This window comes from Salmo trutta, chromosome 19, assembly GCF_901001165.1.
Source record: "Salmo trutta chromosome 19, fSalTru1.1, whole genome shotgun sequence".
NCBI classification, from domain to species: Eukaryota; Metazoa; Chordata; class Actinopteri; order Salmoniformes; family Salmonidae; genus Salmo; species Salmo trutta.
The window spans coordinates 39,765,344-39,792,028 of NC_042975.1; the positions used below are offsets into that span (position 1 = coordinate 39,765,344).

The 26,685-nt window shown below is 42.5% G+C and overlaps 3 protein-coding genes across 4 annotated transcripts in view; 2 read left to right on the plus strand and 1 right to left on the minus strand.

The window, feature by feature from the left end:
- LOC115154574 (vascular endothelial zinc finger 1-like) overlaps positions 1 to 1,409 on the minus strand; it is a 48,230-nt gene extending 46,821 nt beyond the window's left edge. For both annotated transcript variants that reach the window (XM_029700928.1, XM_029700927.1), the window contains exon 1: positions 1,316 to 1,409. In XM_029700928.1, coding sequence (XP_029556788.1) covers positions 1,316 to 1,348 — 33 coding nt within the window. In that variant the 5' untranslated portion in view covers positions 1,349 to 1,409. The remainder of the gene's footprint in view (positions 1 to 1,315) is intronic.
- LOC115153755 (gap junction delta-2 protein-like) overlaps positions 1 to 14,688 on the plus strand; it is a 67,090-nt gene extending 52,402 nt beyond the window's left edge. The window contains exon 2 of the mRNA XM_029699338.1: positions 13,559 to 14,688. Within this exon, the coding sequence (XP_029555198.1) occupies positions 13,567 to 14,688 (1,122 nt within the window). The 5' untranslated portion in view covers positions 13,559 to 13,566. The remainder of the gene's footprint in view (positions 1 to 13,558) is intronic.
- Positions 14,689 to 25,193: 10,505 nt separating this feature from the next.
- The window catches only part of LOC115154576 (unconventional myosin-XVIIIa), a 109,371-nt gene continuing 107,879 nt past the window's right edge, over positions 25,194 to 26,685 (plus strand). The window contains exon 1 of the mRNA XM_029700938.1: positions 25,194 to 25,308. The gene's annotated coding sequence lies outside the window, so the exon portion shown is untranslated. The remainder of the gene's footprint in view (positions 25,309 to 26,685) is intronic.

Sequence of the window (26,685 nt, forward strand, 5' to 3'; positions counted from 1 at the left end):
ATTTGACACTGAATTTATTGCAATTCCATGTTCCAAACATATTGCAGAGGGACAAGAGAGACATTAGAAAACAAGTTTCCAAAATAAGTGCTGAAAACACATTTGCTCCCTATTTAAATAGAAGATATAGAAAAAGTTATTTAGGAAAAATACTGGTATTTTGGTGCAGGTACAGCAAACTAGCGCAACAATTATATTGCGAAATATCCGATAGTTTTGACTATCATCAAAAATAATATCCCGATGTGACTATCGATTCTTTACCCCCTTACTACCACAGTTGTAGGCTATGCCTGTGTTTATAGCTTCTTGCCAAAACACGCTGTAGCTGTATAAAGTAAACAGGGGACAACATTAGACTTAATGCACACACGGGCTAGTAGAAATATGTCCTATTTTATGATACACCAAATACGATAAAAGTTGGTGCAGCGAGTATGATGTAGACTAGTAATGTAAGAAACGTAATTTGCTTGAATGCAGGGCAAAGACAAAAACATTGACAAATGTGACCAGTTACCCATGTTGAACAATTTAGTTAAACTTGTAGTTCGTCTAGCTATATCGGAGATATGTATACAGTAACGTTATAGAGTGAAATCTCCATCAGTGAATCAGGATGTCGCACTGAAATAAATGTGGCAAAAACACTGCTTTCATGCGTGCATAGTTGGAATTCTCTCTCTACCCGCAGTCACAATGTTTAGCTAGCTAAGCTAGTTAGTTAACTAGCTGGCTATTTCGACTTGAGGTAAGGAAAAAGTTACACGCTGACTAGCGAAATAGTAAGGAAGTAAACGCCAATCGGTAAAGTATTTTTTGTTTTCGAGTGATCTCTGGACGATTATTTTAGGAGACTAATTGGCTGGCGAGACGTTGTTTATTCAGTAAATTCCCACCATCAGACAGCAAAAAAACGCATTAATGGTTCGGTGCAACAACAAAAAAAAAACAAGAGACTCAGACTGGCTGGCTCGTAACGGTGGCGTTCTTGGACCCTGCGAGTGATCCCTCATGTTTGCCGCCTTTGATCTAACAAGTCAACTTAAATAATTAAGTTATTTAGATCATTATGCTAAAAAATGTTTACCATCATATTAATACAGCAAAATGAAAGAGAGAAAAGAACTGATTTTTCTTAGCGTCATGCCCGAGCTACCTCACAGCTGGAAGCCTGGATGTTATTTACCATTGTTTTGCTTGGGTAGCTTTACTTAAAATTATACATTTGAAAAACGTCAAACCGTGAATGTCTTGAGTTTGCTACAGTTATTCTGTCAATTATCGTACTTTTCGGGTATCAAAATGTACTTACTTGAAATAGAAATGTACTCCAGCTCGGTTCCATTGCAACACTTTAAAAAAAACCTGCAGGAAACCTACAAGAAACCTGAACAAAGCAGCCAAACATGGCAGCTGCTACAACTTCCTGTAACCCTTGGACTGTTCCACTTCTAAAGCATTTTTTGGGGGGAGGGGGGGTAGTACTGTAGTTGTCGTATCAAAGTGTATCCCTTATTTTTAGCACAACAAAGGTTTCACATAAATTGTACTTATATAGAATGAATATCCAACATATATCAAATAGAATATATAACTACGTGTGGGGGGCATTCAATAAACGGTAGAGTTGATCAGTGAGGGTATTCGATGAACTGGTTCGGGTTACCTTGCCTGGTTACACAAACACCTTGCTCCGGCCAAACGCTACGCAACACCCACGGACGTTAGTTTATTCTCGGCAATGAAAGTATGTAGCGAACGGCAAAGCAGCAGAATAATTTAGTGTGAGTCGTCAGACTACGGGTTGCATTAGTTTTTGAACCGGGCTACCTCCCGGGCATGAGCCAGGTGCCCCGTTCAAAACCCACGGCGAAGTCGGCTCAAAACAAAAGTGACGTAGCCTAGGCTATATTAAGCATGCAATGAGTATGATTCTATGTTCTCACATACACAAGTAATTGCTTTTGATAAAAACACTTTAAACATTTTTTTTACCAGGCAAGTCAGTTAAGAACAAATTCTTATTTACAATGACGGCCTACCAGGGAACAGTGGGCAGAACGACAGATGTTTACCTCGTTAGCTCCGGGATTCGATCCAGTAACCTGGCCCAACGCTCTAACCACTAAACTAGCTACCGCTGATCGCATCATGTCGCACGTTGGAATACAGGGAGCTAACGTTAGCTGATCATTAAGTTTGACTGATCATTGAGGAAAATGTTCACCTTGCAATTCCATTCCACTATAAATAAAAGCACCATGATAATACTTTTTGCTGAAACGCATTCTATCTATGGAAGCACTAGACTATTTATTGAAAGAATACAGTTTCATAATTCGGGAAATCTTATTCTAGTTTGTTGTTTGCAGACAGCATTAATAGAGCATTTTTCTAGTCTTATTGCAACTCACATTTCCATCTCAACCAAAAATCGAAGTAAAATAATATGACTAAATCATTTCAAACTTTAAATGCACTTTAAATGAAGTTTGATTTGATTTAGTCCCATTCTTTAACTTTGATGTATGGTTGAGATGGAGACGTAAATCCAATATATCAATTATTAATTTGTTGACAAACTGGAATTAAACCCTGAGTGGTAGCAGCTTTTAGCAACGCAGGTGTATTTACAGTGCCTTCAGAAAATTTTCACACCCAGTGATTTTTCCCACTTTTTCGTGGTATTACAAAGTGGGATTAGAATGGAGTAAATTGTCTTTTTTTTTGGTCAACAATTTACACAAAATTCTCTGTAATGTCAAAGTGGAAGAAACATTCTAACATTAGTACAACATTTATGAAAAATAAAACATTAATATATCTTGATTACATAAGTATTCAACCCTCTGAGTTGAGACATGTTAGAATCACCATTTGGCTGTGATTACAGCTGTGAGACTTTCTGGGCAAGTCTGAAGAGCTTTTCACACCTGGATTGTGCAACATTTGCCCATTATTCTTTAAAGAATTCTTCAAGCTCTATCAAATTGTTTGTTGATAATTGCTAGACAATCATTTTCAGGTCTGCCTTAGATTTTCAAGCAGATTTAAGTCAAAACTGTAACTCGGCCACTCAGGAACATTCACTGTCTTCTTGGCAAGCGACTCCAGTGTAGATTTGGCCTTGTGTTTTAGGTTATTGTCCTGCTGAAAGGTGAATTCATCTCCCAGTGTCTGGTGGAGAGCAGACTGAAACAGGTTTTTTTTCTAGGATTTTGCCTGTGCTTAGCTCCATTTTGTTAATTTTTTTATCCTGAAAATCTCCCAAATCCTGAACGATTACAAGCATACCCATAACATGATGCAGCCACCACTATGCTTAAAAATATGGAGAGTTGTCCTCAGTAATGTGTTGTATTGGATTTGCCCAAAACATAACACTTTGTATTCAGGACAAAACGTTAATTGCTTTGACACATTTGTTGTAGCATTACTTTAGTGCCTTGTTGTAAACAGGATGCATGTTTTGTACAGGTTTCCTTCTTTTCACTCTGTCAATTAGGTTAGTATTATGGAATAACTATGTTGTTAATCCAGCCTCAGTTTTCTCCTATCACAGCCAATAAACTCTGTAACTGTTTTAAAGTCACCGTGGGCCTCATGGTGAAATCCCTGAGCGGTTTCCTTCCTCTCCAGCAACTGAGTTAAAATGAAACAAAATGTAAGAGATCCGTGTGTCACTGGCTGCCTTTTTCCTGACAGAAAGGCTTTGTGACACTGGCTTCTGCATCCGTATAACTCACGCTAAACACCTCTCCCCTCTGGAGCCCTCATTCACTCATTGATCCCAAGGATGTTGGCAGCAGGGTAGCATGGCAATGAGCTAGAGAATGGCCACAATGACCTTCTCCTATATGGCCCAATCTCCCCTAGAGTATTTTAAAAGGCTACCCCAAGTATTCATTTCATATAGGTTAGCCTCAGGAGTTTTTTTCTTTCTCTCCACCTATGCCCTGTAAGTACCAGCTGTGAAATATCTCCAGTTATAGCCCATAGCATAATTTTGGAGCTGCCCAAGCAGTGACTCTTTCACATTTAGATGGCCTACTAGAATTCATCCCTGCCTGGAGGTTATGTTCCAGAAATAATTGTTAATTGTTAATTTCTGTTTTCAGTACAGACTTGTTAACTAATCTGATATTGAACATTGTCAAAGCAATACATTTGTGCTCAATGTTTATTCAAATTAAATCAAATTTTATTTTACGCCGAATACAACAAGTGTAGACTTACCATGGAATGCTTACTTACAAGCCCTTAACCAATCATGTAGTTTTAAGAAAAATAAGAGTTAAGAAAATATGAAGTAAATAAACAAAAGTAAAAAAAAATAAAAGTAACACAATAAAAATAACAATAACGAGACTATATACAGGGGGTACCGGTATCGAGTCAATGTACGGGGGTACAGGTTAGTCGAGGAAATTGAGGTAATATGCACATGCAGGTAGGGATAAGTGACTATGCATAGATAATAAACTGAGTAGCAGCAGCGTAAAAAAGAGGTGGGGTCAGTGGAAAATAGTCCAGGTAGCCATTTGATTAAATGTTCAGCAGTCTATTGGCTTGGGGGTATAAGTTGTTAAAGGAGCCTTTTGGACCTTGACTTGGCACTCTGGTACCGCTGGCCATGCGGTAGCAGAGATAAGTCTACGACTAGGGTGACTGGAGTCTTTGACACCGCCTGGTATAGAGGTCCTGGATGGCAGGAAGCTTGGCCCCAGTGATGTACTGGGCCGTACGCACTACACTCTGTAGCGCCTTGCGGTTGGATGCTGAGCAGTTGCCATACCAGGCGATGATGCAACCAGCCAGGATGCTCTCGATGGTGCAGCTGTAGAACTTTTTGAGGATCTGAGGACCCATGCCAAATCTTTTCAGTCTCCTGAGGGGAAATAGGCCCTCTTGCCCTCTTCATGACTATGTTGGTGTGTTTGGACCATGATAGTTTGTTGGTGATGTGGACACCAATGAGCTTGAAGCTCTCGACCTGCTCCACTACAGCCCCGTCGATGTGAATGGGGGCGTGCTCGGCCCTCCTTTTCCTGTAGTCCACGATCAGATCATTTGTCTTACTCACATTGAGAGAGATGTTGTTGTCCTGGCACCACACTGCCAGGTCTCTGACCTCCTCCATATAGGCTGTCTCATCGTTGTCAGTGATCTGTCCTACCACCATTGTGCTGTCAGCAAACTTAATGATGGTGTTGGAGTCGTGGTTGGCTACGTAGTAGTGGGTGAACAGGGAATACAGGAGGGGACTAAGCACACACCCCTGAGGGGCCCCTTTGTTGAGGATCAGCGTGGCAGATGTGTTTTTGCTTACCCTTACCACCTGGGGGCGGCCCATCAGGAAGTCCAGGATCCAGTTGCAGAGGGAGGTGTTTAGTCTCAGGGTCCTTAGCTTAGTGATGAGCTTTGAGGGCACTAAGGTGTTGAACGCTGAGCTGTAGTCAATGAATAGCATTCTCACGTAGGTGTTCCTTTTGTCCTGGTGGGATGATGCAATAGAGATTGCGTCATCTGTGGATCTGTTGTTATGCAAATTGGAGTGGGTCTAGGGTTTCTGGGATGATGGTGTTGATGTGAGCCATGACCAGCCTTTCAAAGCATTTCATGGCTACAGATGTGAGTTCTATGGGTCAGGAGTCATTTAGGCAGGTTACCTTAGCATTCTTGGTCACAGGGACTATGGTGGTCTGCTTGAAACATGTAGGTATTACAGACTGGGACAGGGACAGGTTAAAAATGTCAGTGAAGACTCTTGCCAGTTGGTCAGCGCATGCTCTGAGTACATATTCTGGTAATCCGTCTGCCCCTACGGCCTTGTGAATGTTGACCTGTTTAAAGGTCTTACTCACATCTGCTACGGAGAGCGTGATCATACAGTTGTCCGGAACAGCTGGTGCTCTCATGCATGCTTCAGTGTTGCTTGCCTCAAAGCGCGCATAAAAGTCATTTAGCTTGTCTGCAAGGAAGGATGCCTGTATCTTTGTAGTGACTGAGTGTATTGATACACTATACAACATGTCATTAATAACTTCACCATGCTCAAAGGGATATTCAATGTCAGATTTTTTACCAGTAGGTGCCCTTCTTTGCAAAGCATTGGAAAACTTCTTTGGTCTTCGTGGTTGAATCTGTGTTTGAAATTCACTGCTCGATTGAAGAACCTTACAGATAATTGTATGTGTGGGGTACAGAGATGAGGTAGTCATTCAAAAATCATGTTAAACAGTGTGAGCCCATGCAACTTATGTTACTTGATAAACAAAGTTTTACTCCTGAACTTATTTAGACTTGCCATAAAAGGGGTTGAATACTTATTGATTCAAGACATTTCAGCTTTTCATTTTTAATTCATTTAAATTAACCCACTTCCTCTCTGCTTACCTCATGTCAAAATAAACTTCCCCCACAAGTCTGTTTAATAATGCGGTTCTTAAAAGATTTGGTCTCAAAGTCCCCCTACAATAACAACCAAATGTCCTGCCCACCAGCACAGTAGGTAGAAATGGAATTGTATTTAACTTCTGCCTTCCCGCGGACTATTTTTGTGCAACCCAAACAATTGAAAGCAACACTAGAGTATGTAAATACACCCACGTTGTTAAGAGCAGCTATAGTACCTGGATGAAAGACCAAAAGGTAGCTTTACATAGATACATTCTCCAGTAAGAGATGATGCCCAGCCTATTGTTTTTTTCTGATAGGGGTTATACAGTAACTTTGAAAATCTGCTGTTGTTTTAAAGGTACAAATGCATATTTTATACAGGGTTTGTCTATGTTGAAATGTAGTTACCATGATGACATAATGCTGTGGTTGAAATGTCATGCTCAAAACAACAGTTGTTTACTTTTTGATGACCTTTTTCAAATCAAATGTATTTTCAATGTAGATTCGAATTCAGAATACATTGGCAAATTACATCGAGACTTGGTTGATTCAACCAGTTTGTGCACTTTGTGTTATAATGTTTTGAAGCTTCCTGAAATTAAATCCATAGAAAGGTTCTTTGGGGAATGACGTTTGACATACAGTTGCAGTCAGAAGTTTACATACACCTTAGCCAAATACATTTAAACTCGGTTTTCACAATTCATGACATTTAATCCTTGTAAACATTCCCTGTCTTAGGTCAGTTAGGATCACCACTTTATTTTAAGTATGTGAAATGTCAGAATAATAGTAGAGATAATGATTTATTTCAGCTTTTATTCCTTTCATCACATTCCCAGTGGGTCAGAAGTTTACATACACTCAATTAGTATTTGGTAGCGTTGCCTTTAAATTGTTTAACTTGGGTCAAATATTTTGGGTAGCCTTCAACAAGCTTCCCACAATAAGTTGGGTGAATTTTGGCCCATTCCTCCTGACAGAGCTGGTATAACTGAGTCAGGTTTGTAGGCCTCCTTGCTCACTCACACTTTTTCAGTTCTGGCCACATATTTTCTATAGGGTTGAGGTTAGGGCTTTGTGATGGCCACGCCAATACCTTGACTTTGTTGTCCTTAAGCAATTTTTTGCCACAAGTATGCTTGGGGTCATTGTCCATGTGGAAGAACCATTTGACCAAGCTTTAACTTCCTGACTGATGTCTTGAGATGTTGCTTCAATATATCCACATAATTTTCCTTCCTCACGATGCCATCCATTTTGTGAAGTTCATCAGTCCCTCTTGCAGCAAATCACCCCCCCCCCAACATGATGCTGCCACCCCCGTGCTTCACAGTTGGGTTGGTGTTCTTCGGCTTGCAAGCCTCCCCCTTTCCCCCCCAAACATAACGATGGACATTTTGGCCAAACACTTCTATTTTTCTTTCATCAGACCAGAGGACATTTCTCCAAAAAGTATGATATTTGTCCCCATGTGCAGTTGCAAACCGTAGTCTGGCTTTTTTTATGGCGGTTTTGGAGCAGTGGCTTCTTCCATGCTGAGCGGCCTTTCAGGTTATGTCGATATAGGACTGTTTTACGGTGGATATAGATACTTTTGTACCTGTTTCCTCCAGCATCTTCACGAGGTCCTTTGCTGTTGTTCTGAGATTGAGTTGCACTTTTCGCACCAAAGTACATTCATCTCTAGGAGACAGAACACTTCTCCTTCCTGAGTGGTATGACGGCTGCGTGGTCCCATGGTGTTTATACTTGTGTACTATTGTTTGTACAGATGAACGTGGTACCTTCAGGCATTTGGAAATTGCTCCCAAGGATGAACCAGACTTGTGGAGGACTACAATTTTTTTTCTGAGGTCTTGGCTGATTTATTTTGATTTTCCCATGATGTCAAGCAAAGAGGCACTGAGTTTGAAGGTAAGCCTTGAAATACATCCACAGATACACCTCCAATTGACTCAAAGGATGTCAATTAGCCTATCAGAAGCTTCTAAAACCATAACATAATTTTCTGGAATTTTCCAAGCTGTTTAAAGGCACAGTCAACTTTGTTTATGTAAACTTCTGACCCACTGGAATTGTGATACAGTGAATGATAAGTGAAATAATGTCTGTAAATAATTGTTGGAAAAATTACTTGTGTCATGCACAAAGTAGATATCCTAACCGAATTGCCAAAACTATAGTTTGTTAACAAGAAATTTGTGGAGTGCTTGAAAAACAAGTTTTAACGACTCCAACCTAAGTGTATGTAAACTTCCAACTTCAACTGTACCTTTGAAGTCTGTATCCAAAAGTATTATTGAGAAATAATTGAATAAAGTTGGGGAATTTAAAACATTTTGGTCTTACCCAGGCCTTCTTTAAGACACTACAATGATGAGTCCAATATACTCTACAAGTACATCACATTTCCAGTGTGGGCTCTCTGCTGCTTCTGAAGTTATGATTCATGTTTTGAGCACCACCAACACAGTGAATGGGCAAATGGATTCAAAGGGAACTCCCTCTGCTGGTAATTTGCTGAATGTGTAATCCAATTTATATGTATAAAATGACAGTGGAGGAAAAAGTACTCAAGTCTCATACTTGAGTTAAAGTAAAGATACCTTAATAGAAAATGACTCAAGTAAAAGTGAAAGACACCCAGTAAAATACTACTTGAGTAAAATGTTTAAAGTATTTGGTTTTAAATATACTTAAGTATCAAAAGTAAATGTAGTTGCTAAAATATACTTAAGTATCAAAAGTAAAAGTATGAATAATTTTAAATTCCTTATATTAAGCAAACCAGATGGTACAATTCTCTTGTTTTTTAAATTTATACAAATATATAAACAAAAGGTTCATTATTTATTATAAATTATATGGTCTTTTTTTTCTCTTACTATGGACATTTTGACACTTTCCAACACTCACTCCAACACTTTGTGATTAGTGAGTCTGCCAGATCAGAGGCAGTAGGGATGACCGGGGATGTTCTCTTGATAAGTGTGTGAATTGGACCATTTTCTGTCATGCTAAGCATTCAAAATGTAACGAGCACTTGGATATGACCCACTTTTGCATGGACATAGCCATGCAGCACAGTAGTCAACTGGGTGGGGATTACAAGGGTTACAAGGGTTGGGTTGGGAGCAGGGGAGAACGATTGCCCCCTCTCAAGAGATAAAGCCGTTTTTGAAGACAATCATGGTACTAATAATAGTTTCTAATACTCCAGATGTATGTCTTTGAACTGATTATTTAAAAATCTCATAAAGAAGAAGTTTAGGATAAATTAATTGGTACTGGCAGCCTGCAGTACCCCGGTCGGCCTTCAACTCGACTTTTTCAACGAGAGGGGGCAGCACTGAGCTAGCCTGCAACGTCACTTTCTGGAGTTGTTCAAACTGTGCATGTTGTCTCCATGAGACGCCATCATAACCGACTTAATTCGCTTCAATGCGCTATTGAGTCTTCATATAGGAATGAATGGTGTCACGTGATCAATGGCTTTGTCCATTCATATATACAGTAATTAGTAGGGATCAATCAGACAATGATCAGAGCAATGTCTTGCTATGATTTGTAAATGGCTTTAAGCTATATCACCGCCATCTAGTGGCCACAATAAATGAATGACACGTATGATCTGGTTCAGGACTCCAGCACTGCAGGTGGCGGTACATCACCAATATTAGCTTTAAACTTCTTTCAAACACGAAAGAAGAAGAATTGGACTACTTTAAAATGGTTGTCACTCGTTACCAATGCCACAAAGTAAAAATGAATAAAGACTAAAATGTGCTTTTTGGTCTTAATTTAAGGTTGGGGTTAGGCATAAGGTTAGCAGTGTGGTTACAGTTAAGGTTAGGGTTTGGTTTAAAATCAGATTTTAAAAAGATGCATTTTAGAAAGAGGTGGGGTTTAGACATAATTATGCATTTGTGGCTGTGGTAACTAGTGAAGACCCTGGAGATAGCTCCAATGGCGCTTCCCATGCTGTCACAGTCGCCATAATGGCACAGATACAACGTTGAGACCTCTTTCCATCTCTATGTTGGTTATAGGTCATTGGTCACATGTCTACAGGAGACCAGGAAGTGTTATCACAGGTGAGAGGAGAGAGCGTGCTTCTTACCGTCAGACTAAGCCATATGGAATGCACCTCTCTTCAAGAACATGCAAAAACAGATGTTTAGACATTTTTGCAAATGTATACAAACAGAAATAGAAATACCTTATTTAAATAAGTATTCAGACTCTTTGCTATGAGACTTGAAATTGAGCTCAGGTGCATAATGTTTCCATTGATCATCCTTAAATGGTAGAAGTTTGGAACCACCAAGACTCTTCCTAGAGCTGGTCACCCGGCCAAACTAAGTAATCGTGGAAGAAGGGCCTTGGTCAGGGATTTGACCAAAAACCTGATGGTCACTCTGACAGAGCTCCAGAGGTCCTCTGTGGAGATGGGAGAACCTTCCAGAAGGACAACCATCTCTGCAGCACTCCACCAATCAGGATGTTACAGTAAAAGTGGTCACTCCTCAGTGAAAGGCACATGACAGCTCACTTGAAGTTTGCCAAGGCACTTAAAAGGACTCAGACCATGAGAAACAAGATTATCTGGCCTGATGAAACCAAGATGGAACTGGCCTAAATGCGATGCGTCACGTCTGGAGGAAACCTGGCACCATCCCTACGGTGAAGCATGGTGGTAGCAGCATCATGCTGTGGGGATGTTTTTCATCGGCATGGACTTGGAGACTAGTCAGGATTGAGGGAAAGATGAACAGAGCAAAGTATAGAGAGATAGATCCTTGATGAAAACCTGCTCCAGAGTACTCAGGACCTCAGACTGGGGTGAAGGTTCACCTTCCAACAGGACAATGACCCCAAGCACAGAGTGACTTCGGGACAAGTCTCTGAATGTCATTGAGTGGCACAGCCAGAGCCCGGACTTGAACCCGAAAGAACATCTCTGGAGAGACCCGAAAAGAGCTAGGCAGCGACGCTCCCCATCCAACCTGACAGAGCTTTATTGGATCTGCAGAGAAGAATGGGAGAAACTCCCCAAATACAGGTGTGTCAAGCTGTTAGCGTCATAACCAAGAAGAATCGAGGCTCTAGTTGCTGCCAAAGGTGCTTCAACAAAATACTTAGTAAAGGGTCTGAATACTTATGTAAATGTGATATTTAACTTTTTATGAAAACCAGTTTTTGCTTTGTTATTATGTGGTATTGTGTGTAGATTGATGAGGGAAAAAAACAATTTCATCCATTTTAGAATAAGGCTATAACGTAGCAAAACGGGTCTGTATATGTTCCTAATGCACTGTACACCAAATTGGCCCTAACCCAGCCTCATTAATAATGAGAACATTATTTATTTTTAGTTAAAGGATTACTAATAATTCAGCTGGTATCTAGGTTTCAGGACATTAGGATGAATTAGTAAAAGCAACAGTTATGAGCGACACTGACAAGTGTATCTGTGGAATAACGATACATCCAGTAGTAGGCCTACTAGTACTGCCACCTGGAGTTGTCATTGCAAATTCATCTGATTATATTGAAATAAAGAGGTTGATATGAAGATGCTTTAAAATGTTATTTTTCCACAGGATGACAATTACTTTATTCTACTGCAATTATCCAGCAAATTCTTAGTTTTATTGGTTAATTTCTGATTATTGCATTTATGATAGATGAGGTAAATATTATACTGTTACAATATTACATAACCTTTTAAAGCAAATAAGAGTAAAAGTAGGTGTGGGTGTATAAGCAGTCTCACATGATTTATTTTTATTCCAATTCCTCAGCTCTACCTTTTAAAGGCAAACAAATATCCATTTACGAATTAGTATTGTTGACAATTTTTCCAGCACGTTCTTTGAACTCTGTGCTTGACTGAATGGCTGTTTAGAAAAGGTGCCCCCCATTGTGCATTTAAATCTTTGTCCCACTGTACATTGAAAGCCTTTGTTCACATACAGTACAATGAGTGTTTCAGATGGAGTTAGGGAATATGTGTGGTCAGCCCATTCTCTCCTCATCCAGCTCAATAGACTCCATAACGTCCAACGACCAGCTCCCACTTCAAAGATAGTTATGCAGATTGCTTGCTTTGGCATTTTTCCAGATTTGGATCGGAAAGAAAGACATTTTCCCAAGGTAAGTTCCTCCAGAAATCAATCATTAGGATTTTCTTTTTGGACAATGACAGTCTGCAGTCAGTGTTTTCCTTTTCACTATGGACTGTTGTTGAATAGGTTGAGTGGAGGGGTAGGCTACATTTACAAAGTGTACATTTATACAATTATTGAGGTATTGTTATTATTAGTTCATGATGTACTGTAGTTTGTGTCTGTCAGGGATAATGTAGAGCTGTGTCTGTCAGGGATAATGTAGAGCTGTGTCTGTCAGAGATAATGAAGAGCTGTGTCTGTCAGGGATAATGTAGAGCTGTGTCTGTCAGGGATAATGTAGAGCGGTGTCTGTCAGGGATAATGTAGAGCCATGTCTGTCAGAGATAATGAAGAGCTGTGTCTGTCAGGGATAATGTAGAGCTGTGTCTGTCAGGGATAATGTAGAGCTGTGTCTGTCTGTATTATGGAGAGTAACCTATATTTAATTTTCTCTTTCTACATAATCATTTCATGTATCAAATTAGGCATTTTCTCATGTTATTTAGAATATCCCAGATCCCTAATTTAAACAACACATACTGTATATTAAACAAAGTACATCTACATAACACATAGATACATGTTCAAACATAGCCTACAGTACACTGTGTCTTAAGTATGTTGTGTGACATTGTGAAAGTATTTTGAGGCCCCTCTTATGGATGCTGGATGACATATTATGTGTTGACCTGTTTTATGGCTTCATGGTTCTGCTGACTTAGCATGTGCCCCTCCTGCAATAGACACTTCATTTTCAGTAGTGAGACTAAACTGTACTGATGGCTCACTTATTAAAGACCTTATAAATAAATTACAAGGAAATACATCAGTGCTGCAGATGCGCAGGTTCCATTCATGTTTCACTCCTTCAAAGACTGTAGCACTAATATTGATTTGTCTGTGGGGCATAATGTTGTAGTGTGGTGGGTTCAACACACCATAGGCCTGCTACTGTTTGTTTTTCATCTGTGTTTCCCCAGGTTAAGAAATGGGAGACTGGTCCATTCTTGGTCGCTTCTTAACGGAGGTTCAGAACCACTCCACGGTGATCGGCAAGATCTGGCTGACCATGCTCCTCATCTTCCGCATCCTGCTGGTGACCCTGGTGGGGGACGCAGTTTACAGCGATGAGCAGTCCAAGTTCACCTGCAACACCCTGCAGCCCGGCTGCAACAACGTCTGCTACGACACCTTCGCCCCCGTCTCACACCTGCGCTTCTGGGTCTTCCAGATAGTGCTCGTCTCCACACCGTCTATCTTCTACATTGTCTATGTGTTGCATAAGATAGCCAAGGATGAGAAGTTAGAGACTGAGAAGATCCAGGAGGTCGCCAAGCCTCCTCCTGCACGTGAAAGTCTCAAACATGTAGGGGTGGAGGATGGGGAAGCCCTAGAGGACAGCAACCGCTCCTTCAACCCCTGCTATGAGAAGGAGTGGAGCGCCCGGGAGGGGGAGTGTGTGGAGCAGAGCCTGCTGGAGGAGGACTTGAGGGAGGTGGGGAAGGATCCCACCGAGCTGTCCAGCCAAGTGCTGCTGACCTACATCATCCACGTGGTGCTGCGCTCCATCATGGAGATAGCCTTCCTAGTGGGCCAGTACTACCTGTTTGGCTTTGAAGTGCCTCAACTGTTCCGCTGTGAGACCTACCCCTGTCCTAACCGGACTGACTGCTTTGTGTCTCGTGCCACGGAGAAGACCATCTTCCTCAACTTCATGTTCAGCATCAGCCTGGGATGCTTCATCCTGAACATTGTGGAGCTGCACTACCTGGGCTGGGTCTATATTTTCCGTGTGCTGTGCTCTGCCTGCTCTACATGCTGCGAGCCAGAGAGGGACCCTGTGGAACTTGTGGACCTGTATCACAACCACAACCCTCTGCTACTGCAGCTCAAACACTCCCTACGAGGCAGGGTGGTCCTGCAGACCTCCCCTCCCATGTCCCAGGAGAAGAGCAGTGGTGTGTTGCCCACCCACACCCCAGCCATCTCCTTTGAGACGGACTCCACAGTAGAGTGCACCTCCAAGAGAAGCCCAGATGAGAAAGAACGCACTAAGGCCAAACTGGCCAACATAACTAAAATAGGCAGAGGCAAGAAATCCTGGCTGTGAACTGTCAAACTGTGTATTTTTTCTTTCCGCTGAATATTCTTCTTTTGCTTCCTCCAATCAACTGAAGATGGATTACAGTTGTTTACAGTAATACTGCAAAAGTAACAGTCCTTTGAGTCTTTTGCAGTGAATCTTTAGAAATTCCATAGAAGGAGTACCCATAGCCCGCAAAAGCATTGAAAACTGTATGTGCTCACATTTCTGTGTGTACATGGGTAGAAATTATAAACTTTAATGTACAACCACTTTGGTAACTTGGTCGTTCCACCAATTAGGTGCCTTTTGAGAATTGAAAAAAAAAAAGTTTTATTTCACCTAATTTTAACATTCTATCATAAAGAGCACATGTTCAACTTAGTGGAAAACACATTTGCCCATTTCAATAGGTTACATAAAACAAACGACTATAGTATGTGCCTATTAAGTGTCAAATAAAGTAACAAGGTTGACCGTAACAGGGTTGATGATTTCATCTTAAATCAGCAATAATTCCCCTTGTGACAGGGAGAATGGAAGCTTGTTGTGTGCAACAGGGAGGGGCAATTGAATGCAAGCTTCACCAAAAATGTTTCATTGTTAAATCATTTCTGGCTTACCTATGGGGTAATAGGATTGATGTGTTATGCTGGACCTGCTTGGCTTTCCACCACACAACACCAGAAAATGGTCATAAAGAGTAGAACTGGCATTTACACAATGATTTGACTATGAGATCATGTTCAATGTCTCTTTTGAAAAGTTTAACCATACTCAAAGAGTTCAGTTGACATAACAGGGTTGATCTAAAAAAAATAATCTTAAAATGAATCACTAATGACATTAAATAAATAATAGTCTTCAGAAATGACTTTACAACATACCTAGGGCTTTAAAAGGATGGTGAAAACTTGGAGAAATGTTGTCGTTAAGTGGGTTAAAAATCTTCCTAAAATTCACAGAGGCACTTTAGCAAGTCTTTTATTCATATAAAAAATCTGATTGAATGAATTTTCCATGTGGTCTATATTACAGGGCACTTCATTAAATATAACAGGCTTTTATTTGTGCAAAACTTTTACTTAGAATGTCAAAGTGATGCAGAAAGCACTAATATTGTCGAACGACAATATAACCAATGTAATATAACCAATGAAATATAACCAATGAAATGGTTTCAAAAGGAAATAATACTTGCCACAATTTCAGAATATATAATATACAAATAATTTTTTACAATTTATTAAGTTATTATTACAAAAGTGGTTTGTTGGCAGTTTTTGTCATAAAATTATCTTCTTAATACAATACCAGTTTTACTTCATGCTAATATCTAGAAGATCTAAGAGAAAACAGCCCTTTTCTCTTGATTAGAAGATTACTTTAGTAACTTTAACAAGGTATCTTGAGAGCAGGTGAGTGAGAGAATACCAGGAGTGTGCAAAGCTGTCATCAAGGCAAAGGGTGGCTACTTTGAAGAATGTGTTATTTCATCGTTTTGATGTCTTCACTATTATTCTACACTGTAGAAAGTAGTGAAAAATAAAGAAAAACCCTTGAATGAGTAGGTGTGTCCAAACTTTTGACTGGTACTGTACATAAAAACATTTTTCTTAAAGTATATTTTTTAGAGTAGTGATGTTACTGTCCCCTCGACAACAACAACATTCTTAAATACATGTAATTTTGTCCTTGAAACATTTAATTGAAATACTGTAAAATTCCATTCATTCTTATGGAGGACTGCTCCAACTAGGGGGTTCTGGGTGGGGAGAAAGGATGTGGGCAGGGGGATGGGAACTGGGGGGTTCTGGGTGGGGAGAAAGGATGTGGGTGGGCAGGGGGATGGGAACTGGGGGGTTCTGGGTGGGGAGAAAGGATGTGGGTGGGCAGGGGGATGGGAACTGGGGGGTTCTGGGTGGGGAGAAAGGATGTGGGTGGGCAGGGAGATGGGAACTGGGGGGTTCTGGGTGGGGAGAAAGGATGTGGGTGGGCAGGTGGATGGGAACTGGGGGGGTTCTGGGTGGGGAGAAAGGATGTGGGTGGGCAGGGGGATGGGAACTGGGGGGTTCTGGGTGGGGAGAAAGGATGTGGGTGGGCAGGGGGATGGGAACTGGGGGGTTCTGGGTGGGGAGAAAGGATGTGGGTGGGCAGGGGGATGGGAACTGGGGGGATGGGTGGGGAGAAAGGATGTGGGTGGGCAGGTGGATGGGAACTGGGGGGGGGGTCTGGGTGGGGAGAAAGGATGTGGGTGGGCAGGTGGATGGGAACTGGGGGGTTCTGGGTGGGGAGAAAGGATGTGGGTGGGCAGGGGGATGGGAACTGGGGGGGGGGAGAAAGGATGTGGGTGGGCAGGGGGATGGGAACTGGGGGGTTCTGGGTGGGGAGAAAGGATGTGGGTGGGCAGGGGGATGGGAACTGGGGGGATGGGTGGTGAGAAAGGATGTGGGTGGGCAGGTGGATGGGAACTGGGGGGGGTCTGGGTGGGGAGAAAGGATGTGGGTGGGCAGGTGGATGGGAACTGGGTGGGATGGGTGGGGAGAAAGGATGTGGGTGGGCAGGTGGATGGGAACTAGGGGGTTCTGGGTGGGGAGAAAGGATGTGGGTGGGCAGGTGGATGGGAACTGGGGGGTTCTGGGTGGGGAGAAAGGATGTGGGTGGGCAGGGGGATGGGAACTGGGGGGTTCTGGGTGGGGAGAAAGGATGTGGGTGGGCAGGTGGATGGGAACTGGGGGGTTCTGGGTGGGGAGAAAGGATGTGGGTGGGCAGGGGGATGGGAACTGGGGGGTTCTGGGTGGGGAGAAAGGATGTGGGTGGGCAGGGGGATGGGAACTGGGGGGGGGGGGGGAGGGGAGCCTTTTTTGTTTATTTTCTTTGCATACAGAATAACAAAACTGTTGATACTGTTTATCTTTGTCTGCATTTCTCTGATTGTTTTTGTTGTTGTTTTTCTTTGAGTGGCAGCTTACAGGTACAAGAAAATATAAAATGCAAATATGATAACTGAATATATATATATATATCTCTATCACACACACACTACCGGTCAAAAGTTTTAGAACACCTACTCATTCAAGATCTTTTCTTTATTTTTACTATTTTCTACATTGTAGAATAATACTGAAGACATCAAAACTATGAAATAACATATATGGAATCATGTAGTAACCAAAGAAGTGTTAAACAAATCTGAATATATTTTATATTTGAGATTCTTCAAATAGTCACCCTTTGCCTTGATGACAGCTTTGCACACTCTTGGCATTCTATCAACCAGCTTCATGAGGTAGTCACCTGGAATGCATTTCAATTAACCGATGTGCCTTCTTAAAAGTTAATTTGTGGAATTTCTATCCTTCTTAATGCATTCAAGCCAATCAGTTTTATTGTGACAAGGTAGGGGGGTATACAGAATATTGCCCTATTTGGTAAAAGACCAAGTCCATATTATGGCAAGAACAGCTCAAATAAGAAAATAAAAAAACAGTTCATCATTACTTTAAGACATGAAGGTCAGTCAAGATGGACCATTTCAATAACTTTGAAAGTTTCTTCGAATTCAGTCGCAAAAACCATCAAGCTCTATGATGAAACTGGCTCTCACGAGGACCGCCACAAGAATGGAAGACCCAGAGTTACCTCTGCTGCAGAGGATAAGTTCATTAGTGTTAAATGCACCTCAGATTGCAGCCCAAATAAATGTTTCACAGAGTTCAAGTAACAGGCACATCTCAACATCAACTGTTCAGAGGAGACTGCATGAATCAGGCCTTCACGGTCGAATTGCTGCGAAGAAACCACTACTAAAGGACACCAATAATAAGAAGAGACTTGTTGGGGCCAAGAAACATGAGCAATGGACATTAGACCGGTGGAAATTTGTCCTTTGGTCTGGAGTCTGTTCTGGAGTCCAAATTGGAGATTTTTGGTTCCAACCGCCGTGTCTTTGTGAGATGCGGTGTGGGTGAACGGATGATCTCTGCATGTGTATTTCCCACCATAAAGCATGGAGGAGGAGGTGTTATGGTGTGGGCTGCTTTGCTGGTGACACTGTCTGTGATTTATTTAGAATTCAAGGCACACTTAACCAGCATGGCTACCATGGCATTCAGCAGCGATACGCCATCCCATCTGGTTTGCGCTTAGTTGGACTATCATTTGTTTTTCAACAGGACAATGATCCTACACACCTCCAGGCTGTGTAAGGGATATTTTACCAAGAAGGAGAGTGATGGAGTGCTGCATCAGATGACCTGGCCTCCACAATCCCCCGACCTCAACTAAATTGAGATGGTTTGGGATGAGTCGGACCGCAGATTGAAGGAAAAGCAGCCAACAAGTGCTCAGCATATGTGGGAAGTCTTTCAAGACTGTTGAAAAAGCATTCCAGGTGAAGCTGGTTGAGAGAATGCCAAGAGTGTGCAAATCTGTCATCTAGGCAAAGGTTGGTTATTTGAAGAATCTCAAATATGAAATATATTTAGATTTGTTTAACACTTCTTTGGTTACTACATGATTCCATATGTGTTATTTCATAGTTTTGATGTCTTCATTATTATTCTACAATGTATAAAATAGTAAAAATAAAGAAAAACCCTTGAATGAGTAGGTGTTCTACATTTTTTGACCGGTATTGTATATGATTTGTTATACCTGTACTCTCTACCTGTAACACCCCTTCTGAAAAAACAAAATAAAAAGTTGGTCACAAAAAAAACAACTATGCCTTGTAGAACTGGGAGCTCATTTCATAATCAAACACGTTGGTTTGGTAAATTCGGTCTCCAGGATTTTTCTTTTCATACATTTATTTTTGGGGTGTCATGAAGATGTTTTGTTTGGTGTTAATTGATGTCATTGACTTTTAAATACTGTGTACCAGGCATCTTTCATCCCTGCCACTAATCAATGCTGTATAAAATTGCTACTGAGCTGATTTGAGCTGTGTTTTCTGCTTATCTAACTGACTTTCACAACAGATTCAGCCCTACTGACTGAGCTGAAACAATGCAATGTTATCATGATGGAGTAGATTGCTGAATAAAATAATTCTAGGATAAACAGTGGATACCATTGTGTTTTGTTCCATGTATGAAAATACAAATATAAGCAAAACAGGCAAAGAACAAAGAAGGATATAGGCTACACCTACATATGAACTTAATAATGGTCATTTGGATATGAGGAACCAAATGCCATTCAACTTCAGTCCAGATGAGGATGCTATTGTGTTAAAAAAGCTGTTTTGTTTTCCTAATGGTCATCATGTGAGATATATAGCTTGCCAAATGTGTGTTAATTGTTAATATGAATCGACATAAAAAAATTGAAATGAGGGAAAAAAACAATTTCATCCATTTAAATCAATATTAAATTGAAAAACAAATTGACAAAGTTTGGAAGGAGGGCTAAAGTAGCCTAGGCCTATATTAACACTTTTGACATTATTACTTTAGTATGACAATAAAGTAGCCTAGGCCTATATTAACACATTACATTATCACTTTAGTATAATGCTCATTAAGTCTCCTCAGGTCCCCATGGTATTGGGATTCTCCTGGCTCCAGCAACACAATCCCCTCATTGACTGGTCTGCTGGTGCCATCATGGGCTGGAGCCAGTTCTGCCACGCCCATTGCCTGAAGTCAGCGCAGACTGCCCCGGGACGTCTTCCTGTTGGCTCGGAAGTTGCCCCAGACCTCTCCACCATTCCCGCGGAGTACCAGGACCTCCGCGAGGTGTTCAGTAAGGCTTGGGCCACTTCGCTTCCGTAGCACTGACCATATGACTGCGGAATTGACCTTCTCCCAGGCACCACTCCGCCCCGGGGACAACTGTACTCTATCGGGTCCGGAGACCAAGGCTATGGAGACCTACATCGAGGACTCCCTAGCTGCAGGGTTCATCCGTCCTTCTGCCTTCCCCGCAAGATTCTTCTTTGTGGAGAAGAAGGACAAAACTCTGCGCCCGTGCATTGACTACCGGGGTCTCAATGACATCACGGTGAAGAACCGCTACCCGCCATCTCCTCTGCCTTCGAGCCGCTCCAGGGGGCCACCGTGCTCTCCAAGCTGGACCTACGGAACGCCTACCACCTGGTGCGGATACGGGAAGGGGACAAGTGGAAGACTACCTTCAACACGGCTAGCAGTCACTATGAGTATCTGGTCATGCCATTTGGGCTTACCAACACCCTTGCTGTGTTCCAGGCTCTGGTTAATGATGTTCTCTGTGACATGTTGAACCGGTTTGTCTTTGTCTACCTCGATGACATCCTCTTCTTCTCCCGCTCCGCCCATGAACACATGCTGCATGTCCGACAGGTTCTCCAATGCCTCCTGGAGAACCAGCTTTTTGTAAAAGCAGAGAAGTGGGAATTCCATCGCTCCACCGTCCCCTTTCTGGGTTACATCATCGCTGCAGGGATTGTACAGATGGATCCCGGAAAGGTGAGAGCGGTGGTGGATTGGCCCCAGCCTACGTCCAGGGTGCAGCTGCAACGTTTCCTGGGATTCGCCAACTTTTATCGCCACTTTATCCGAGGTTACAGCACGCTGGCTTCCACACTGTCTGCACTCACCTCTCCCAAGCCTCTGTTCACGTGGTCCCCAGCTGTTGACCGGGCGTTCCGGGATCTCAAACATCGCTTCACCACAGCTCCCATCTTGGTTCATCCTGACCCGTCCTGCCAGTTCGTGGTGGAGGTCGATGCTTCGGATGTCAGAGTGGGGGCTGTCATGTCCCAGCATTCTGCCCTTGACCTCAATTTACATCCCTGTCCTTCTTCTCCAACCGCCTCAACGCCACGGAGAGGAACTACGATGTGGGGAATCGTGAGCTCCTCGCAATGAAGATGGTGCTGGAGGAGTGGAGGCACTGGCTGGAGGGGGCGGAACATCCGTTCATTGTGTGGACTGACCACAAGAACCTGGAATATCTCCGCACCGCCAAGCGCCTCAATTCCAGGCAAGCTAGGTGGGGCCTGCTGTTCACCCGGTTCAACTTCTCTCTCTCATACCGGCCAGGATCCAAGAATGTCAAGCCGGATGCATTGTCACGCCGCTATAGCCCCACTGCTTCAACCCCGGAACCCAAGTCCATCCTTCCCACCTCATGCCTGGCGACAGCACTCAGCTGGGGAATAGGGAAGCAGGTTCGTGAGGGAAGCAGGTTCGCGCAGCGTTCCCAGCCGAACCCCGGGGGGGGGGGGGGGGGGGGGGCAGATAACTGGATGTTCATTCCTGACGCGGTCCGCTCCTCGGTCCTGGAGTGGGCCCACTCCTCCAGGCTTGCCTGCCACCCGTGCTCCCAGTGGCCTTTGTGCAACAATGCTTTTGGTGGCCTACCATGGTTCCTGACATATCCTCGTTTGTCACCGGATGCACGATCTGTGCACAGAACAAGACTCCTCTGCAAGCTCTGCCTGTCCCTCACCATCCCTGGGGTCACATATCCCTGATGGCCCAGCTCATGGTGCAGCACGTCTTCTGGATCCATGGACTGCCAGTGTACCGACCGGGTTCCTGAGTTCTCGTCCCGGTTCTGGAAAACATTCTGCACACTCATTGGGTCGTCGGCCAGCCTCCGGGTTCCACCCCAGTCCAACGGCCAGTCGGAGCCAACCAAAACCTGCAGACAACTCTGCGCTGCCTGGTCTCCGCCAACCCCACCACCTGGAGCCAGCAACTAGTGTGGGTCGAATACGCCCGTAACACCCTTCCTTGCTCTGCCATGGGTCTATCGCCCTTTGAGTGTTTCCTGGGGTATCAGTCCCCGCTCTTCCCTGAGCAGGAGGAAGAGGTTGGCATACCTTCGGCCCAGATGTTTGTCCAACGCTGTCGTCATACCTGGAAGAGAGCCCGGTCGGCCCTTCCCCCTAGGGACATCCTGGATCCAGGCGTCACAGATGTCCAACACCAGCACCCCGGTCAACCAGGTATGCGACTAGGTAGGATGCCAGGGCGGGGGGGGTATTCTGCCTGCCCTGACCCTAAGCCTGCCTGCCGTTCGGTACCTTGCCACAACACACTGGATTGTTGATCCCTGCCTGCTCTGACCCTGAGACTGCCTGCCATTCTGGACCTTTTGCACCCTGTCTGGATTACTGACCTCTGCCCGCCCTTGACCTGTTGTTTTGCCTGCCCCTGTACTAGTAATACACTTTTGTTACTTCGACACTGTCTGCATCTGGGTCTTACCTGAAACGTGATAGTCTGGTATATATATTTAATTGACACACTTGTGTGATGTCTGATATACATGAATAAACATGTATTCATCCTGGACATGAGACTTGCATTTACTTTACATCTTTTGAATCATAAGCTCTAAGTGTTGTCTTTGTGTTTAAGATACCAAGTTAGAAGTTAGTGACAAACATGACTTACTGACAGAGTGCACCATGTTCCTGCTGGTAGCACGGCTCAACCTGGATGCAGAGAAATGTCCTGCCTTGTATTATGGTTGCATCCATCTCCACCAGGCTCCAAGGAATCAGATGACAAACCTGCAGAGATTAACAAAAGAAAATGGTACCTGTATTTAGGATTCAACTATCAGTTTGCCTATTTCACATTTATGTCTTTAAATGACAGCAATAGATCTGATTAAAAGTATCCAAGCCATTTTGTGATAATGGCTATGACAAATTGACTCTCATCCAGAGTGACTTACAGTTAGTGCACACAACCATGTATCACAGGCATAGTAAGTACACTTTGGCTCAAAAAAGTAGTTATCAGCAAATTACATTGCATACATGTGAATTTACAACTAGCTAAGATATTATTTATATTATGGCACCACGTCTCATCTCAGTAACAATTGCTAAGTCGAACATTGGTTATTTATTCCATCATGAAAACATGCTCCTCTTTATTTGACTATAGTTAGCTAGCTGCTAGCTTATTCATTAAGTATCCACTATTGTTTAATAAGTGATCTGTCCCCAGTCTGGTCGTTCTGCTGCTCCAGTTTCAACTGTCCTGCCACCAGCTATGGAACCCTGACCTGTTCACCGGACGTGCTACCTTGTCCCGGATCTGCTGTTTTCGACTCTCTCTCTCTACCACACCTGCTGTCTCGAACTCTGAATGCTCGGCTATGAAAAGCCAACTGACATTTACTCCTGAGGTGCTGACTTGTTGCACCCTCTACAACCACTGTGATTATTATTATTTGACCCTTCTGGTCATCTATGAACGTTTGAACATCTTGAAGAACAATCTGGCCTTAATGGCGTGTACTCTTTTAATCTCCACCCGGCACAGCCAGAAGAGAACTGGCCACCCCTCAGAGCCTGGTTCCTCTTTAGGTTTCTTCCTAGGTTCCTGCCTTTCTAGGGAGTTTTTCCTAGCCACGTGCTTCTACATCTGCATTGCTTGCTGTTTGGGGTTTTAGGCTGGGTTTCTGTATAGCACTTTGTGACATCGGCTGATGTAAAAAGGGCTTTACAAATACATTTGATTGATTTATTGATCTAGTTATCGTGAGCTACTCAACATGTATTGCTTCTGACATGCCACAATCCTGCTTGCTTCACATCTGACAGATATTTAGGTACTGTAGCTAGCTAGATAATAATGGTTTATGATAATTGCAATTTAGTTATATATCTAGCTAGCTACCTAAGTGTAACACTGAGTCTGGCTGTAAAAAGCAGCTGGCTAGCCAACTCGACTTTATCAGTTGTAGCCAAGCTAGCTAGCTTGATACTCAGTAACGTGACCTTACCATGCTTTTCTGGCCAACTGAACATTCCTCTCGCCCATCCCGGTCGACTCCTTCTTGTCTCTTGGTCTTCTTCTAGGTTCAAAACTATATGGCTGTAGTCCGGTGCCTTATTGTCAAAAGCAACCCACTCGTAACACAGCCATCTCAGTGCAGGCAGGCAATGGCTCAGTGTTCCAAAACTGTTAATCTGTTTCTATGTCAAGCATGTTTCTTTGTTTGTTTTTATGGTGCACGTGCAGCACAGCAGCATATAATAGATTTTACCTCCAATTTTCCCCACAAAAGTTACGTATCATATTGATACATAGCTATATGCTCTACATATTATTGTTTGGGGAGTACTATTGTGAAACATGGCCTTTAAACTTTTAACATGCTCTGTCATATTGAATGCAGCCCAGGCAAATGCGATTGATCAATGTGCCTTGGCATTGATCATCCAAAGTTGTTTCAGATACCAACCACATATGTTTGCTTGACACTCCCTCATTGTCATATTGGAGGAAGAAATACATAAATAAATGAAATAATATAAATGAATCATATGAAAGAATATGAGATGAATTATTTAAATAATTACTTATCTATTTATGTATGCAATCATTCATTCATATATTTATCTATTTATATGTGCATTTATTTATTTATTCATATATTTATGTGTGCATTTATTCATTTAATTCTAATTATGGCAGGTTTGGTCCTCCATATGATCCCTCTGTCCCTATAGTCTAATGTCCCCAAACAAGCCAGTAGGGGTCACTGCAAACCAGCTGACAGTAAGTCATGCCTTAATAGACTGGACTGCCCTGCAACGGCAGACACTGCAATAAAACTGCTGAAGCTACTTACAATCTTACTCAACCCTTCATCGGACTGCTCACCAACACTAAACCAGCATATCACTGAGCGGTGAGTAACCTAATATTCGTTTTTATTTTTTAATTAGACCAGGGTTTGTATGCTACATCTTTCTGCTCTCGATTAAACTGTTGGTCATGTGAAGCCACCAGTGTGATAAAGAATGAGGGCAAAGCAGCTTAAAGGGAGCGCATTATGACCAAGCTGTGACTACAGCAACAATAACCTCTCCACGGTGTTGGATACAAGTAGACAATAATTCAGCAACAATGTATACATTCTGTCAGGAATATGTTGTTGCAGGTGTAACCGAACAGCCCAATGGCACAGACTTCTGTTCGTCTAGTTTTGATTTACAATTGGTTGAGTTGTCAATTTAACATGAATTCAACAAAACGTGTCACCATGTCATTGGATTTAGGTTAAAAGTTAGGTAAAAAAACGAAATGCCCTTTCGTTGACTTTTTGCAAATCCAATCAGTTTTTCGCGTTGATTCAACGTCATCACAGATTTTTGCGGGGTTGAAATTACGTGGAAATAACATTGATTCAACCAGTTTTTACCCTGGGTGGTTACAGTTATGTTAATTAGTTTGTAATTCCCACTAGATATATGGCTCGCATAGGCTATAGGAAATCATATCGCAGATATTATATGCTACTGTTCATATTCAGTTTATAGGCTATCCTTTTGTTTTTAGATAGTGGTCAGATTTGTCCATGCATGACTGCTTCTCATAGCAGTGCTGTGCGGCAGGAGACGCATGGGGAGGGTCAGTAGCCTAGTTTGTGTAACTTTATTGATATGCCCATGTAAATTGGAGAATGGCAGTGTCTTATTTTTGGCAAGTGTGGTTTATCAATTCACTGACAGCTTTCAACTGCAGGGCGTGGTTGGGGTGGAGTGAGGTGGTCAGGAAGTGAATGGCTTCTGATTTAGCAACCTGATTGGAAGATGAAGATCCATACATGATCCAATATATGATTATTTCGACAGAAATGGGAACTCGGTATAGAGGAAGGTCAAATCATGATGTCTGTGATCTTCAGGTCGGAAAGTCAGCTCTAGAAAGATGCCCGAGTTGGATGACCATTCAAAATGATTTTCCCAGTCGGAAGTCGGAGATATCCGAGTTCCCAGTTGTTTTGCAATTATAATTGATTAAGATTAGATAAAAGCCAGCACACTCTTTGGCCCCTCAGGACTGGGACTGTATCAGTGTAAAGGGAGTCTACTTCAGAAACCCTGGTCCCTTTTTCTTCGGGCACATTAGGTTTCAATGAAGGGTCAACAGGGACACTCTCTTTTGCACTATCCCTCCCACTTACAACTTGGAAAGAAAATTATTTGTGTCACGTCAATGGAAACTTACAAAAGTCATATCAGCATACCAACTTCTTTTGGAAACCCCACAGCAATCTGCCTGA